Source organism: Sinohyriopsis cumingii, chromosome 3 (assembly GCF_028554795.1).
Source record: "Sinohyriopsis cumingii isolate HCF-2022 chromosome 3, ASM2855479v2, whole genome shotgun sequence".
Taxonomy (NCBI): domain Eukaryota; kingdom Metazoa; phylum Mollusca; class Bivalvia; order Unionida; family Unionidae; genus Sinohyriopsis; species Sinohyriopsis cumingii.
Genome location: NC_142963.1, coordinates 150,168,888 through 150,181,634, shown reverse-complemented (window position 1 = coordinate 150,181,634; position 12,747 = coordinate 150,168,888). Strand labels below are relative to the sequence as shown.

The 12,747-nt window shown below is 34.9% G+C and overlaps 1 protein-coding gene across 14 annotated transcripts in view; it reads left to right on the top strand.

Moving 5' to 3' along the window:
• Positions 1 to 12,747, top strand: part of LOC149804145 (uncharacterized) — a 304,793-nt gene that overhangs the window by 29,581 nt on the left and 262,465 nt on the right. For all 14 annotated transcript variants that reach the window (XM_089954101.1, XM_089954099.1, XM_089954104.1 and 11 more), the window contains exons 4-6: positions 1,259 to 1,365; positions 6,763 to 6,857; positions 7,445 to 7,681. In XM_089954101.1, coding sequence (XP_089810227.1) covers positions 1,259 to 1,365; positions 6,763 to 6,857; positions 7,445 to 7,681 — 439 coding nt within the window. The remainder of the gene's footprint in view (positions 1 to 1,258; positions 1,366 to 6,762; positions 6,858 to 7,444; positions 7,682 to 12,747) is intronic.

The window sequence follows — 12,747 nt, the reverse complement described above, 5'->3', positions numbered from 1 at the left end:
TTGGCAGCTGTTGATGAAGGTCTGAAATCTCTTTACGGTCGACTTGTTGGTTCTCTAGGTCTCTGCTCCATACAGTAGGACTGACTTCACATTGAAGTTGAACAGTCTGATCTTGGTAGTCAAGGAAATTTCTTTGGAGCTCAAGATGTTCTTGAGCTGTATGAAAGTGGCTCTCGCCTTTCCGATCCTTGCCTTGATGTCTGCATCTGTACCATCCTGCTGGTCGATAATGCTGACCAGGTACATGAAGGACTCCACCTCTTCCAGGGAACTTCCCTGCAGTGTGACTGGGTTGTTACTGACATAATTGATCTTGAGGATCATGGTCTTGTCTTTGTGGATGTTGAGGCAACCTGTGCTGATGTGGCTGCCAGTATGTCAGTCTTGTCATGCATTTACTGCTGACTGTGGGACAAGAGTGCTAGGTCATCGGCAAAGCCCAGGTCCTCAAGTTGAATCCACTATGTCTACTGGATCCCATGTCTCCACCCACTGGTAGATGTCTTCATAATCCAGTCAATGGCGAGAAGGGAGAGAAATGGTGACAGCAAGTAGCCTTGCCTCATGCCAGTCCACAATAGGAAGCTGTCTGTGTGCTGTCCTGCATGAATGACTCTGCAGGACATTCCGTTGTAAGTTTTCTTGATCAGATTCACCAGCTTGGTTGGGATTTCTTAGTGTCAAAGAAGTTTCCAGAGTGTCTCTTGGTCCATGCTGTCGAATGCCTTCTCATAATCGACAAAGTTGATGTAGAGTGGAGAATTCCACTCCAATGATTGTTCAACTATGATGCTATTTGATTCATACATGATCTGTTCTGCCGGCAGCCAGCTTACTCATCTCATAATTGTTGGTCAGTTTGAACACCTGAATAATAATAATCCTTTTGTAGAAACTATATGAATTTGAACACCCATTTAACAAAATTCCTTCAGCAGAAACTATAGTTTTAACGCCTGATTAACAATGACTCTTTTGTGGACAATATGAGTTTTTCAACATTCCATAAATTAAAGTGCCATTGAAAATGCCATTTGGATCAAAGCAATGAAAATTGATTTCCACAAACAGTGAAAACTAACATCCACAAAACAGTGCAAATATAAATCAACAAAACAGTGACACTTGATATCCATAAAGAAAGATTTCGCAGTATCAACCACTAAATGTTCTTTATCAGTGAAAATTAATGTTCTGTGTGTGTGTGCCACCTATACCCAAAAAACTAACCTAAACTATATGCGTTCTACATTCTCAGCAAGGTTACACACCACTCCATGTGTCGGTGATGGAAAAGAAAGATGAAGTAACCAGACTTTTGCTGGAAAGCAAAGCTGATCCGAATGTAACAGACAACATTCTCAGGTTGGTAAAAAACATTCACTATTTTTAACAAAGCATTTTGTGTATTTTTCATCTTTTGCACAGACTTATTCTCACAACCTATTTTGGATAACAAGATCACAGTTTATATCAAATATTTTTGATAGCTTAAATATTAGTGCTGGGTGGTCTTTGGTGCTGTGGTAACCTCAGAATACACTCATTGCCTCTCCCCATCCCACTCATCTGGAATGAAGAATCTGGTATACAACATATTAAGAGGAACTTTTTTACTATAATTTGATTCAGGCCACTCCATTGACCCTGAAACACACAAACCTACAATTTGTTATATTTACTCCACAAGGCAAAATGTATTGTTATGATGTCGTCATTCTAAATGACTGTCTCCATCTGTTTGACCATCAGTTACCAATTTTATTTCTGCATAGTAACTCAGGCTGTCCACCATTTACAGTTATCAGACTTTGTGGATTGCTTTCACATCAGGTAAGGAAGAACCCTGTTGATTTGGACTCAAAAGCTCCAAGGTCAAGGTTACTGAATGAATGAAGGAAAATGGTTCCTGAACAATAACTTGAGTTTTCCTCCATATACAGTTATCTGACTTTATGGATGGTTTGCAATTGGGCTAAGGAAGAACCTTCTTGATTTTGGCATCAAATTTCAAGGGTTAAGGTCACTGTGACTGAAAGAAGAAAAATGGTTTCTGCACAACAGCTTGAGCTCTTCACCATTTATAGTTATACAATTTTGTGGATGGCTTGCACTTGGGGTATGGAAGAAACTTATAAATTTTGGACTTAAATGGTAAAATGTCACTGACTGAAAGAAGAAAAAATAATTCTGAAATGGATCGGATTCTCCACAATTCATGGTTAGCAAACTTTGTGGATGGCTTGCACTTGGGCTTATATCAGTTTGTGGATGGCTTACACTTGGGCTTATCAGTTTGTGGATGGCTTACACTTGGGCTTATCAGTTTGTGGATGGCTTACACTTGGGCTTATCAGTTTGTGGATGGCTTGCACTTGGGCTTATATCAGTTTTTGCAGAGTGAGTTGAGTTGAAGTGGAAGATACATATTGATCTTAGTCAGAAAGATGAATGGTCAAGGTCACTAGCTGAATAAGAAAAATGGTTCTTCATCATCTGCAGTTATCAAACTTTATTAATGGCTTGCACATAGGGTAAGGAAGAATCCTATTAATTATGGAATCAAAAGGTTAAAGTTCACGATCACTGTGGCTAAAAGAATATAAATGTTTTCTGCACAGTAACATTAGTTCTAAATGACATATCCAAACATTGGGGATGGCTTGGACTAGGGGTAAGGAGGAAGCCTGTTGCTTTTGGGATGAAAAGTTCAAAGGTCCAAGTCACTGTGGCTGAAAGAAGAGAAATGGTTCCATGCAATAATATTGGTTCTGCATCACAGACCGAGACCTATTGTTTTTAAATCCTTGCATCTCAGGTAGGGAAGAAGCTTGTTGATTTTGGGGTCAAAAAATATGAAAACACTTGGGCAGAAACAATAAAAATGATTTTGTACAAAAATGTCGGTTGATGGCATAGAGGACTGCTATACTTTGGGGTGGGTGGGTGGTATACTGTGCCATGCACAGTATTCTCGTTTACCTATGTAATGTTCAATATTGCGCCTCAGATTTGGGAGGTCACGGGTTTGAACCCTGACCAAGTCATACCAAAGACTTATAAAAATGGTACTAGCAGCTGCCTCGCTTGGCGTTCAGCATTAAGAGGTTAGTGTTAGGACTGGTCGGCCTGGTGTCAGGATAATGTGACTGGGTGGGACGTGATGCTAAATGTCTGCAGTATGATGCCCCAGTGCTAGACATCCCTATAAACTGCCACTCTGCAGACATCATAGCGATATGACTGACAAGCTATGTTAAAAATCTAAATCACACATGCATGTTCAATATTGTTCATTAACTATCACTTAAGGAATTAGATGTTATACTCTACATCATCACTAGAAGGTGTGTTGCATTTCCAAACTGGGGGTCCCAGCTTTAAGGTCAAGGTCATGTCTTAATATTGTGCATTTCCAGCACACTTTCCCCTGCTTTCTATAACTTTAAAGCTGTTTGAGATTAAGAGATGAAACTTGGTATACCATCACTAGTAAGTATGTCGCATACCATACTGGAGGTCAACTCTTCAAGGTCAAGGCCATGGCTTAGTGTTTTAATTTTTCCAACATTTTGTCCTGTCCATTTTATAACTTTAAAGGTGTTTGAGAATAAGTGATGAAACTTGGTATACTTATATACCATCACTGTAGTCATGCAGCTACATTTACTCAAATTAAATTAAATAATTATCGTTGTCCTTCACTTTGATACTAATATAGTTTAACCAAAGTCTGTTCAATCCTGATTGATGAATGCCCCTTAAATTACCTGAAATATCTTGAAAAGCTTCCAGACAAAATGTATTGATCATTATTGATTTTAATAGTGATATTCAGGTACTAAACTGTGGCAAGAAAATTGGACATCATAGTCTGTCATAACAGATAACATGGTAGTACAAATTATTTTCAACAATCATTTTCATTGTTGCATTACAGTGCGTGACATTCAATCAGTTTGTACTGGATTACACCTTTAGGTTATCTCCTTAAAAACTGTCCACATACTTTAACATTGATTTTGTTATATGTATTTATTATGGTGTATAAATAATGACCTTCTAAAAGAATATGGATGTGTGAGGAGTAAAGTAAAGTGAATAATTTCTGTTTTAATAAAAAATTTAAAAATGACGTTTGTTACTGAAATAGTACTGCATGCCTACATGACCTGTATGACTTGTACTATAAATGGTGTGTCACATACCACATTAGAGGTTGTCTCTTTATGGTTAAGGTCATGGCTCAATGTCTTATAGTTGCCATCCCTTGCATTTTATAGCTTCAAAGCTGTTTGAAAGTAAGGGATAACACTTTGCAAAAGTATATATATATATATATATATATATATATATATATATATATATATATATATATATATATATATATATATATATATATATATATAATGAAGACTTTGTATAGCACCTAATCTTTAGAAGCTCTAAGTGCTTTACAACTTAGACAACACCTATAAGATAAGAAACATAATAATATTATTACAAAAACAAACAGCATGAAATTAGAAAAACATTAAAAAAATAAAATAAAAAACATGCTGAGAATATTTCAGGTAGGAAACATTATCAGGTCTTTAAGTTGTTCTTGCAGTCGAAATAAGTGAGTTTTGAGAGCTCTCTTGAATGTGATCACTGTTTCTTTGTGTCTAAGTTCAGTGGGCAATATATTCCACGTTGCTGGGCCCTCGTCTGCAAAAGAATGCTGTCCATATGACTTTGTTTTCATACTTGGAATACTTTATATATATATATATATATATATATATATATATATATATATATATATATATATATATATATATATATATACTAGAAGGCTTGATACATACCAGATTGGGGCTACTGTCTTCAAGGTCTAGGTTCTGTATTGCATGTAGTTATATGTTGACCTTGAGAGATCTCATCAATCTTTTATTCATGATATTAGGTTCAAGGTCAAAGGTCATTATAAAGAATACTTAAAAAATAAGTTTGATACCAAATTTGGAATGCTGAAGTTTACCAAAATTATCACAGATGGTTTCAATACTTAGCAGATAAAAGGAAGAAATGGTCTTGTCTTGGTTTCCAAGATATTCTCTTTGATCATTACATAATCAGTTGTTTTGAGGAACTTTTTTCCTCTGCTGTAAAAATTTACCAGGTGTCTGGAAATTTTACATAGTAGCAAAATTAATAATTTAGAAATGATAGTGTTGCAGCTAGTTGGAGGGTTTGAATATTCAGGTTAATGATGGTAGGTGTTTTGGCTGGTTATCTCTGAGGTTTTTAATGGTTCTTGTTTTGACCTGGTTTATCTCTGTTAGGTTAAAGATGATAGTTGTTTGGTCAGGTTTAACGCAGTGAGGAGTCAACAGTAATTGAAAATTTTGGTTTAATGCAGTGAGGAGTCAACAGTAATTGAAAATTTTGGTTTAACGCAGTGAGGAGTCAACAGTAATTGAAAATTTTGGTTTAACGCAGTGAGGAGTCAAACAGTAATTGAAAATTTTGGTTTAACGCAGTGAGGAATCAACAGTAATTGAAAATTTTGGTTACTCAGACATATTGGGACACATTTTATACAATTTCTTTTTCTCTGTTGTAGATTGGCAAAACTTCCCATTTTCGCCTACACTTGCTTTTCAGTTTTTTTTATAGAATAACTCAGACTTTGTAAATTCCATAATCTCATTTAAAAATGAGTTGAGTATTATTTTGAGCGAAAATATAAACATCTGTGATAACATTAATTAATAATTACCTTTTAATCTAAAGCTTATATGTACATTTAACAGAATTGAGTGGAAAGCCTAATTTCCATGTGGTAATGTTAGCAGTGCCATATGGAGTTTTGCTAATGCCCAAGAAAGTTCCAGATGTTGATGGGCTATTGTGTACAGGATGTAAATCAAAAGTTACCTATTTTTGTGTTTACCTCAGAAGTAAAGGTAGGAATTGTGTAGTCTTTTATGCTTCAAATGGAACATTCTCATCTCTTTCCAATGCAAGGCCAAAAACTATGATTCTCAGAAAAAGGTCCTTAGGCAATAAAAGCGATATTTCCCAGTTGGTCAGTTTTGGGCAGATTGATATCTGCCGTTATATGTGAAAAATGGATACAAATAATACAGTAGGAATTGAAAAATAACATTTGACAGCATATCAGCATGGAATACCTGCTTTGGTAGTTTTTAATGTTATTCCAGCAATTTTTCAATAAAAAATGAAATAGTATATTTACATGCTACATGTACTGTTTTTGTGGTTTTTAATGATGATACATTATGAGACATGATATATTAATGATGATACACTGTGATACATGATATATTAATGATGATACATTGTGATACATATATTAATGATAAATTGTGATACATGATATATTAATGATACATTGTGAAATAAAAAAGTTGAAACAATATTAACCGTTAGCTTGGGGGCAGTTTAGAATGTCCACTATTTATATCAGAGGATGTGTTCCAGTTGTGTCATGAATGTGTACATGGAGGCATTTGTTGGTATGTACACTGGTAAATACATAGGTACATGCTTCCATTTATAATATATGCATATGTATGAACATTTTTAAAAGCAACAGAACTGGATGTAGTAAGCTGGGGATGCTATGCTTGATGTAGTAAGCTGGGGATGCTAAGCTGGATGTAGTAAGCTGGGGATGCTAAGCTTGATGTAGTAAGCTGGGAATGCTAAGCAAGGCCTTTCATTGCATATATATATATATATGAACGTTTTCAGACCACCAATTAGTTATGCCTGCCAGGATGGATCCATCACTCAAGTGAAACTACTTCTGCAGGCTGGTGCTGACCCAACCATCAAAGACTCCACTGGTAATATCTAGTTGATTGATTGATTGATTGATTGATTGATTGAGAAAGGGAGAGAATCAGTATGAATAACTATTAAATCTATGAAAACTTTCATTTTCAAATAATACTCTAGCTTTTGAATACCTTAAGTTTTTTTTCTCATTTCTTTCTATCCTTACTTTCTTCCAACAACTCAATTTAAGGCAGTGAATAGAAATTACATTTGCCAGATAAATGAGATATGTGTGCATCGAAACAAAATAAAATGCTTTATACTTCTTTTTTAAAGGGGTTAAAATGAAACGAACAGCATTGATCTCTTGGAATGAAATACAGCAAAAAATGAGATAGGAGGCTTTTTCATCATATATAGCCAGTTTATCATTGGGTCTTTAAATCTGGGGTTTGACACAGCAATGAAATCCAAAGAAAAGTGCTATCCCAGGAAATTTACAGTATTTAAAAGGACTTATTTGTCACGTTGGACTTAGATGAGTTTATAAATATATGTAGCATTGATGCTCAGAAATGAGTTATGTTGCTGAAACAAGTTTAGAAATTGCATACATTACATATTTTATGTCATCTCTTGCATAATTGCTCTGCAGGGTGGTTACCAGAGGATCTTGCAGAGTCACATGGCCACCACGGATGCTCCCAGCTTATACGTGATCATAACACCAAAATGATGAGATCTAATATTCGTCCGACAGATAGTACATCCACAACTCCTAGAACCCCTGGCAGTTCAGTTGCTACACCACGAGCTATATCCAGCAATGCTACAACACCTCGTGCAGAGGGAGGAGACTCAGGATTGTTTGGGTTACCATCTTTAAATAAAGGTATGCAAAGGTTGACATCTTATGAAATGGGACTTTGTGTCTTGCACATCCAGCCTTGAGCAGTGTAGATCCCTATCAGCTGTCCCATAATGTACCAACAAATCAGTGTCTTCTGTACACTTCTGTATACTTGAAATCATAGAATGAATATTATAGACAATGATCTCCTGGTGCAGTTGGGTGTACATCGGTTAACACGGTACAAAATGAGTCTGTGTGTAGATAGTTGACCTCCTACCACACTCTACATACAGTATTATACTGCTCTGTGTGTAAATGCACCCTCTCTTCCCCTACCCACCACTTACAATACCACATTGGTTTGTGTGTACCTCCTATCCCCTAAACACTGTACCTACAGTACCACACTGGCCTGTGTGCAAATACTTTCTGTCCTCTCCTATCCTGCGGTACCACACTGGTCTGTGTAAATGCCTCACCCCCCTACATACAGAACCATCTGTTCTGTCTGTAAATACTGCCCCTTCCCCCCCCAGCCCAAGAATCTACTAATAGTATTACACTGAAATCTGTTGAAATATTCAGCCCACTGACTGTTGTTGAATTGTGGCAGAAAGGCAACAAGTATTGGCTGATTTCAAAGTAAGAATGTCACCCCTGTGCTGGTGCCTGGTGAAAATTTCACCTTTTTCATAAAGTCGCATTGTTAATTACATGGACAGCGATTGATAGAACGTAGCTATATATATTATGTATTTAAAAGTGGCATACACTGTACTCTCAAATAATTAGCATAATTTTCTATATGTACTGATAAAGTTACAGAAACACATTTTCTAAAGTAGTTCGCATATCGTTTTTTTTAAAAACAAAATTATGTCAGTACATGTACATGATATCACACTATTCTTACTGAATAAACTTGAGATAAAACTACAATTTCTTCATTGTGCATGCATGCTATAAATAGTACAGTGCTTATAATTGTTATTGTTATTATTGTTAAAAGTTTATGTTCATTTTTAGAAATTATTATTGCCACATGTGTCTCAGACATTTATTCAGTTTGATAAATTTAATTAATCTGTTTACTTGATATAGCTTGTTTTTCAAAGGTTAATATGAAGTTAATATGTTGTTTTTTTTTAAACCAGGTACATTGCTTTTAATTGCCATCTTACAGTTTTTGTTGCCTTTATTAATTTGCCCGCTGTTAGTGCCAACATCGACAGGGATGTATGTCCACAAAAGAAGAGCATATAGTTTGTTTTCCTGATGAAAAAGTGCAGCAGGGGTACACAGGGATTAAGTTTTGGGAGAAATAGGGTAACAAGTTACAGGGAAACTAGTGATCACTCAATGTCCAAAACTGGTTATTCATTGTTCGATAAGTTTAAATGTGGACTAGAACATGATGAGCATTTGAAACAGAGGGCAAACTCTTTCCTCATGTTTTAACCTGACTTGCTTAATCAGTTAATATTTTGTGTGAACATTATCAGAACAGAGTTGGTTGCAATTTTTATACATTGTGTGGAATAAAACAGCTTTAACAATCTACTGTTTGGGACCATGTTTGATTTAGACAGTATTTTTTAGAAAACATGGAAAGTACGTAATAATCGGATGGTAGAACATTATTAGATAAAGTAACACACTGAATGCAAGAATGTAAATCAAAATTGTCAAGAATACATTGTTATGACTTTTTCACGACAGGGTTTCACTCAAGTAAGTATACGTGTCGTGTGTATAACTTCTGCTTGCTGATATGAATTTGTTTGTCAGATGAATCATTTGTTTGCACTGAGTATATTATTTAATTCTTCTCTCCACCATAAAATCTGATTTTTTGTGGGGAAAATGTTGAAAGGTTGTGAATCAAACTTATTTGAACAACGGATGTAAATTTAGAGAAACAAAATCTTGATTGTTTTTTTTTTATCTGTAATTTTTCAGCCTGAAGTTTCAAACTATAATGTTATTTAGTTTTAAAGTGCATCAGCCGATTTGCACTTATAACTGTTCATAATTAATGTGTGCATGTATTACATGATGTCATGTTACAATATTTGTTTGATACTCTGTGGGATAACACTAACCAAAGTCACATAGATAATATGTTATTGAATGATGCAAACCTATTAATGATATTTGATAAAATGAATCTCCGACTCATGTTCTTTTGATGTGAAATGTGTAAAATTTGTGGAATAATACCATAGGTCACATACTGCAGTCAGTTTATGGCATATAATATTTTCAATTCATATAAATTTATTATTAAATGAACATTTATTATTAAATGAACATTTATTACACTGACAGTATAAACCTGAAGCAGGTGACCAATAGAATTAGCTGATTTTATTTTATTTTGGGGGAGCAGTTGTTACTTGTGAAATAACTTGCTTATTCTAGAGCACGTACAGCACTGGCTCTTGAGCTGCTTTCTTGTCATTGACATGGTAATAATCACATGGTACTGGTATATTTGAACTGGTTCAACTATGTATAAGACGTATTTATTCTCTTTTGCTTATTTACGGTGCGATTGCCGCCCATATTCCTTCTGTATCATATAATGAGTACCAAATACACTCTCCGACAAATCAAGTCCAACTACAAACTTCACAGACTCAGATCTGTTGTCACATAATGCAAATCTGGGTCTATGCCATTCGTTAAGAGTAATCAGTAGAACAAAACACCATAGACACTCATCTTCTGATGTATTATGCACTGGCAGATGAGGGTCTGCATTGTCTGTGAGTATATATTGTACACAGTGTGTAGCAGTAAATGAGTTACCTCTTCCAAAGTTCCCATCAACTTTTATGGTAATTGACATCTTTTGAAACACCTATCATCAGGTATGTTAAGGTGAAATCTACACAATTTATTCGTATGTTGTAGGAAAATGAAATTATGTGTAAAATATGTACACCACTCCCTTGATAACTCGTGCCCTGATGACTCCCGAACCCGCTTATAATGCGGGGTCAAGTGTGGATCCCATTTTTTAACCAGATAATACCCCAAAAATTGATCCCTATTTGTTGAACTTGAATAAAATAGTGATAAAATTGGTAACGGAAACTTCGATGTATCGCTTGTTTTATTGTTGAAAACGGTAGTTAGGATCTGGAAATTTTATTCAACACTATGAAATATCAAATTTAAAAATAGGTCGTACAATTTATTTACATTTTCTTTCCAAATGACATTCCTAGTACACCGCATTTAACGATATGTAAGGACATTTTGATCAATAAATATGTCAATAACGCTGAGTGGAGGCAGTACTTGAATAAATAAATACAAATTAAATAGTTTTTTTTTTTTATCAACTGAAATTTGTGTTCTAGTTCTATCTTTCTATCTTTTAGTTCCTTTTAAGTGTAATCATCATAAATGCAATGTGTCCTCTTGTAATTAAATGTAAAATCCGTCAATTGACTGTATCAGCTATGTCTGTGAGCATTTCTTTGAGAACCTAATTAAGTGCCGACTGTGTTTTGATAACTGACTTCTGGAAGTATTTGTTGTATTGTTGCATGGAATTAAAAGCTGGCCTCCTTTGTGTTATTGAGTTAATTATGTCTTTTGAATCAAATCAAGGAGGCAGAATAAAAGAAAAGTTAAAAGGCATGAAAATCCTACAAACTTAAAATCTAGTTGCCCCAGTCGTATGTTGGGTGAACTCACTTCATTTGATCAATCGAACACTTATAAATGTTATTGTGTATGTAACATAAACTACCAAAAATTAACCAACTCTTTCATAACTGTGATCAAAGATATCAAGGCAGCCAAGTGAAATGAATATTTAGTAAAATAAAGGGCTAGATTTCACAGATATGGACCATTTTGGGCAAGCAGGTTTCAGAGAATTCTTGAACTGGCATTTAGAGATGTCCTCAAGGATGATAAGAAGTTTCATTATTACTTCCAATGAAATCATGACATCAATATTGTACTAATTGAACAATGCAAAAATTGAGTTTCAATGAAGACGATTGGCGCACGAAATAAATCTTGCATGTTTTTGAAAAAAAATGGGATCATGTTTGGTGGTGTATCAATAGTTAGTCTAGTTCCCTGCTCAGTGGACTCCCGATTTGGCAGGATAATATTAAACACCACTACTGGAACCAGACTCATCAAGGAAACAAAAAGCAGTGATGTAATACACAGATTTTTTTGCATACATGTGATGGTTGTTGAAACCAATTGGAAGGATCTTTCATATGTTGGACATTTTGAAAATAAATGTTATTTAAACAGACTAACAAACAACTTCACTAGAAAAAGCGAGTTATTAAAAATTATTATCTGCATGATTGTAAAATGAGGATTCAGTCAATAAACAGCCCAGTTCCCTAAAGCTTACCCCCTCCCCCCAGTTTTCTCGATGTCAAAGCAATTTTTTTTCTTCAGTTTTTGGAGGTCTTTTGGTAACTTGAGCCTTGCTTATAATGCAGTCTGTGTTTGTGGACCCTGTTGTGCACAAGTTATCGAGGGAGAGGTGCATGTATTTTGGATATTGAATGGGCCATTTTAAGAAGGAAACTTCACTCAATAATTTGGCTAACATTTAAATCCTTATCAGTGTATAGCCCTCCATTATGACTGGCTTGGTAAATTGGTAAAATTTTTCATCAGTAGTCTGATATGTTTTTGTATGTTTATGTTTTTGTCCGGTCTGTACAGTTGGAATGTGTGAAAAGTTTGATACATAGCTAATGTAAATTTAGTAACTCCTATAATTTCTATGTTTTCTCTCAAAAAACAGGGTCCATTACCAAAGAAGTCGATGGTGAATGTATATTTGGAAGTGGAATTTCACTTCTTGCCATATAATTTACATTGGATAAGGGCTCAAAGCTTACAAAGTTTTAATGTAAACATTATGTCAGGAGCTATAGTTTTCTTGAAGAAAAAAAAAGTATTATTTATTCTTAAAAGTGAAAAATGGTTTATTTTGTTGCATGAGATAAGTTATTTTCAGAATAATCATTATCTGTCAATGGATAAATAAATTCAAGTCATGTTGAATCTTGTATTAAGTATAATGTCCCCTCACCATAGCACTCTTCAATAGA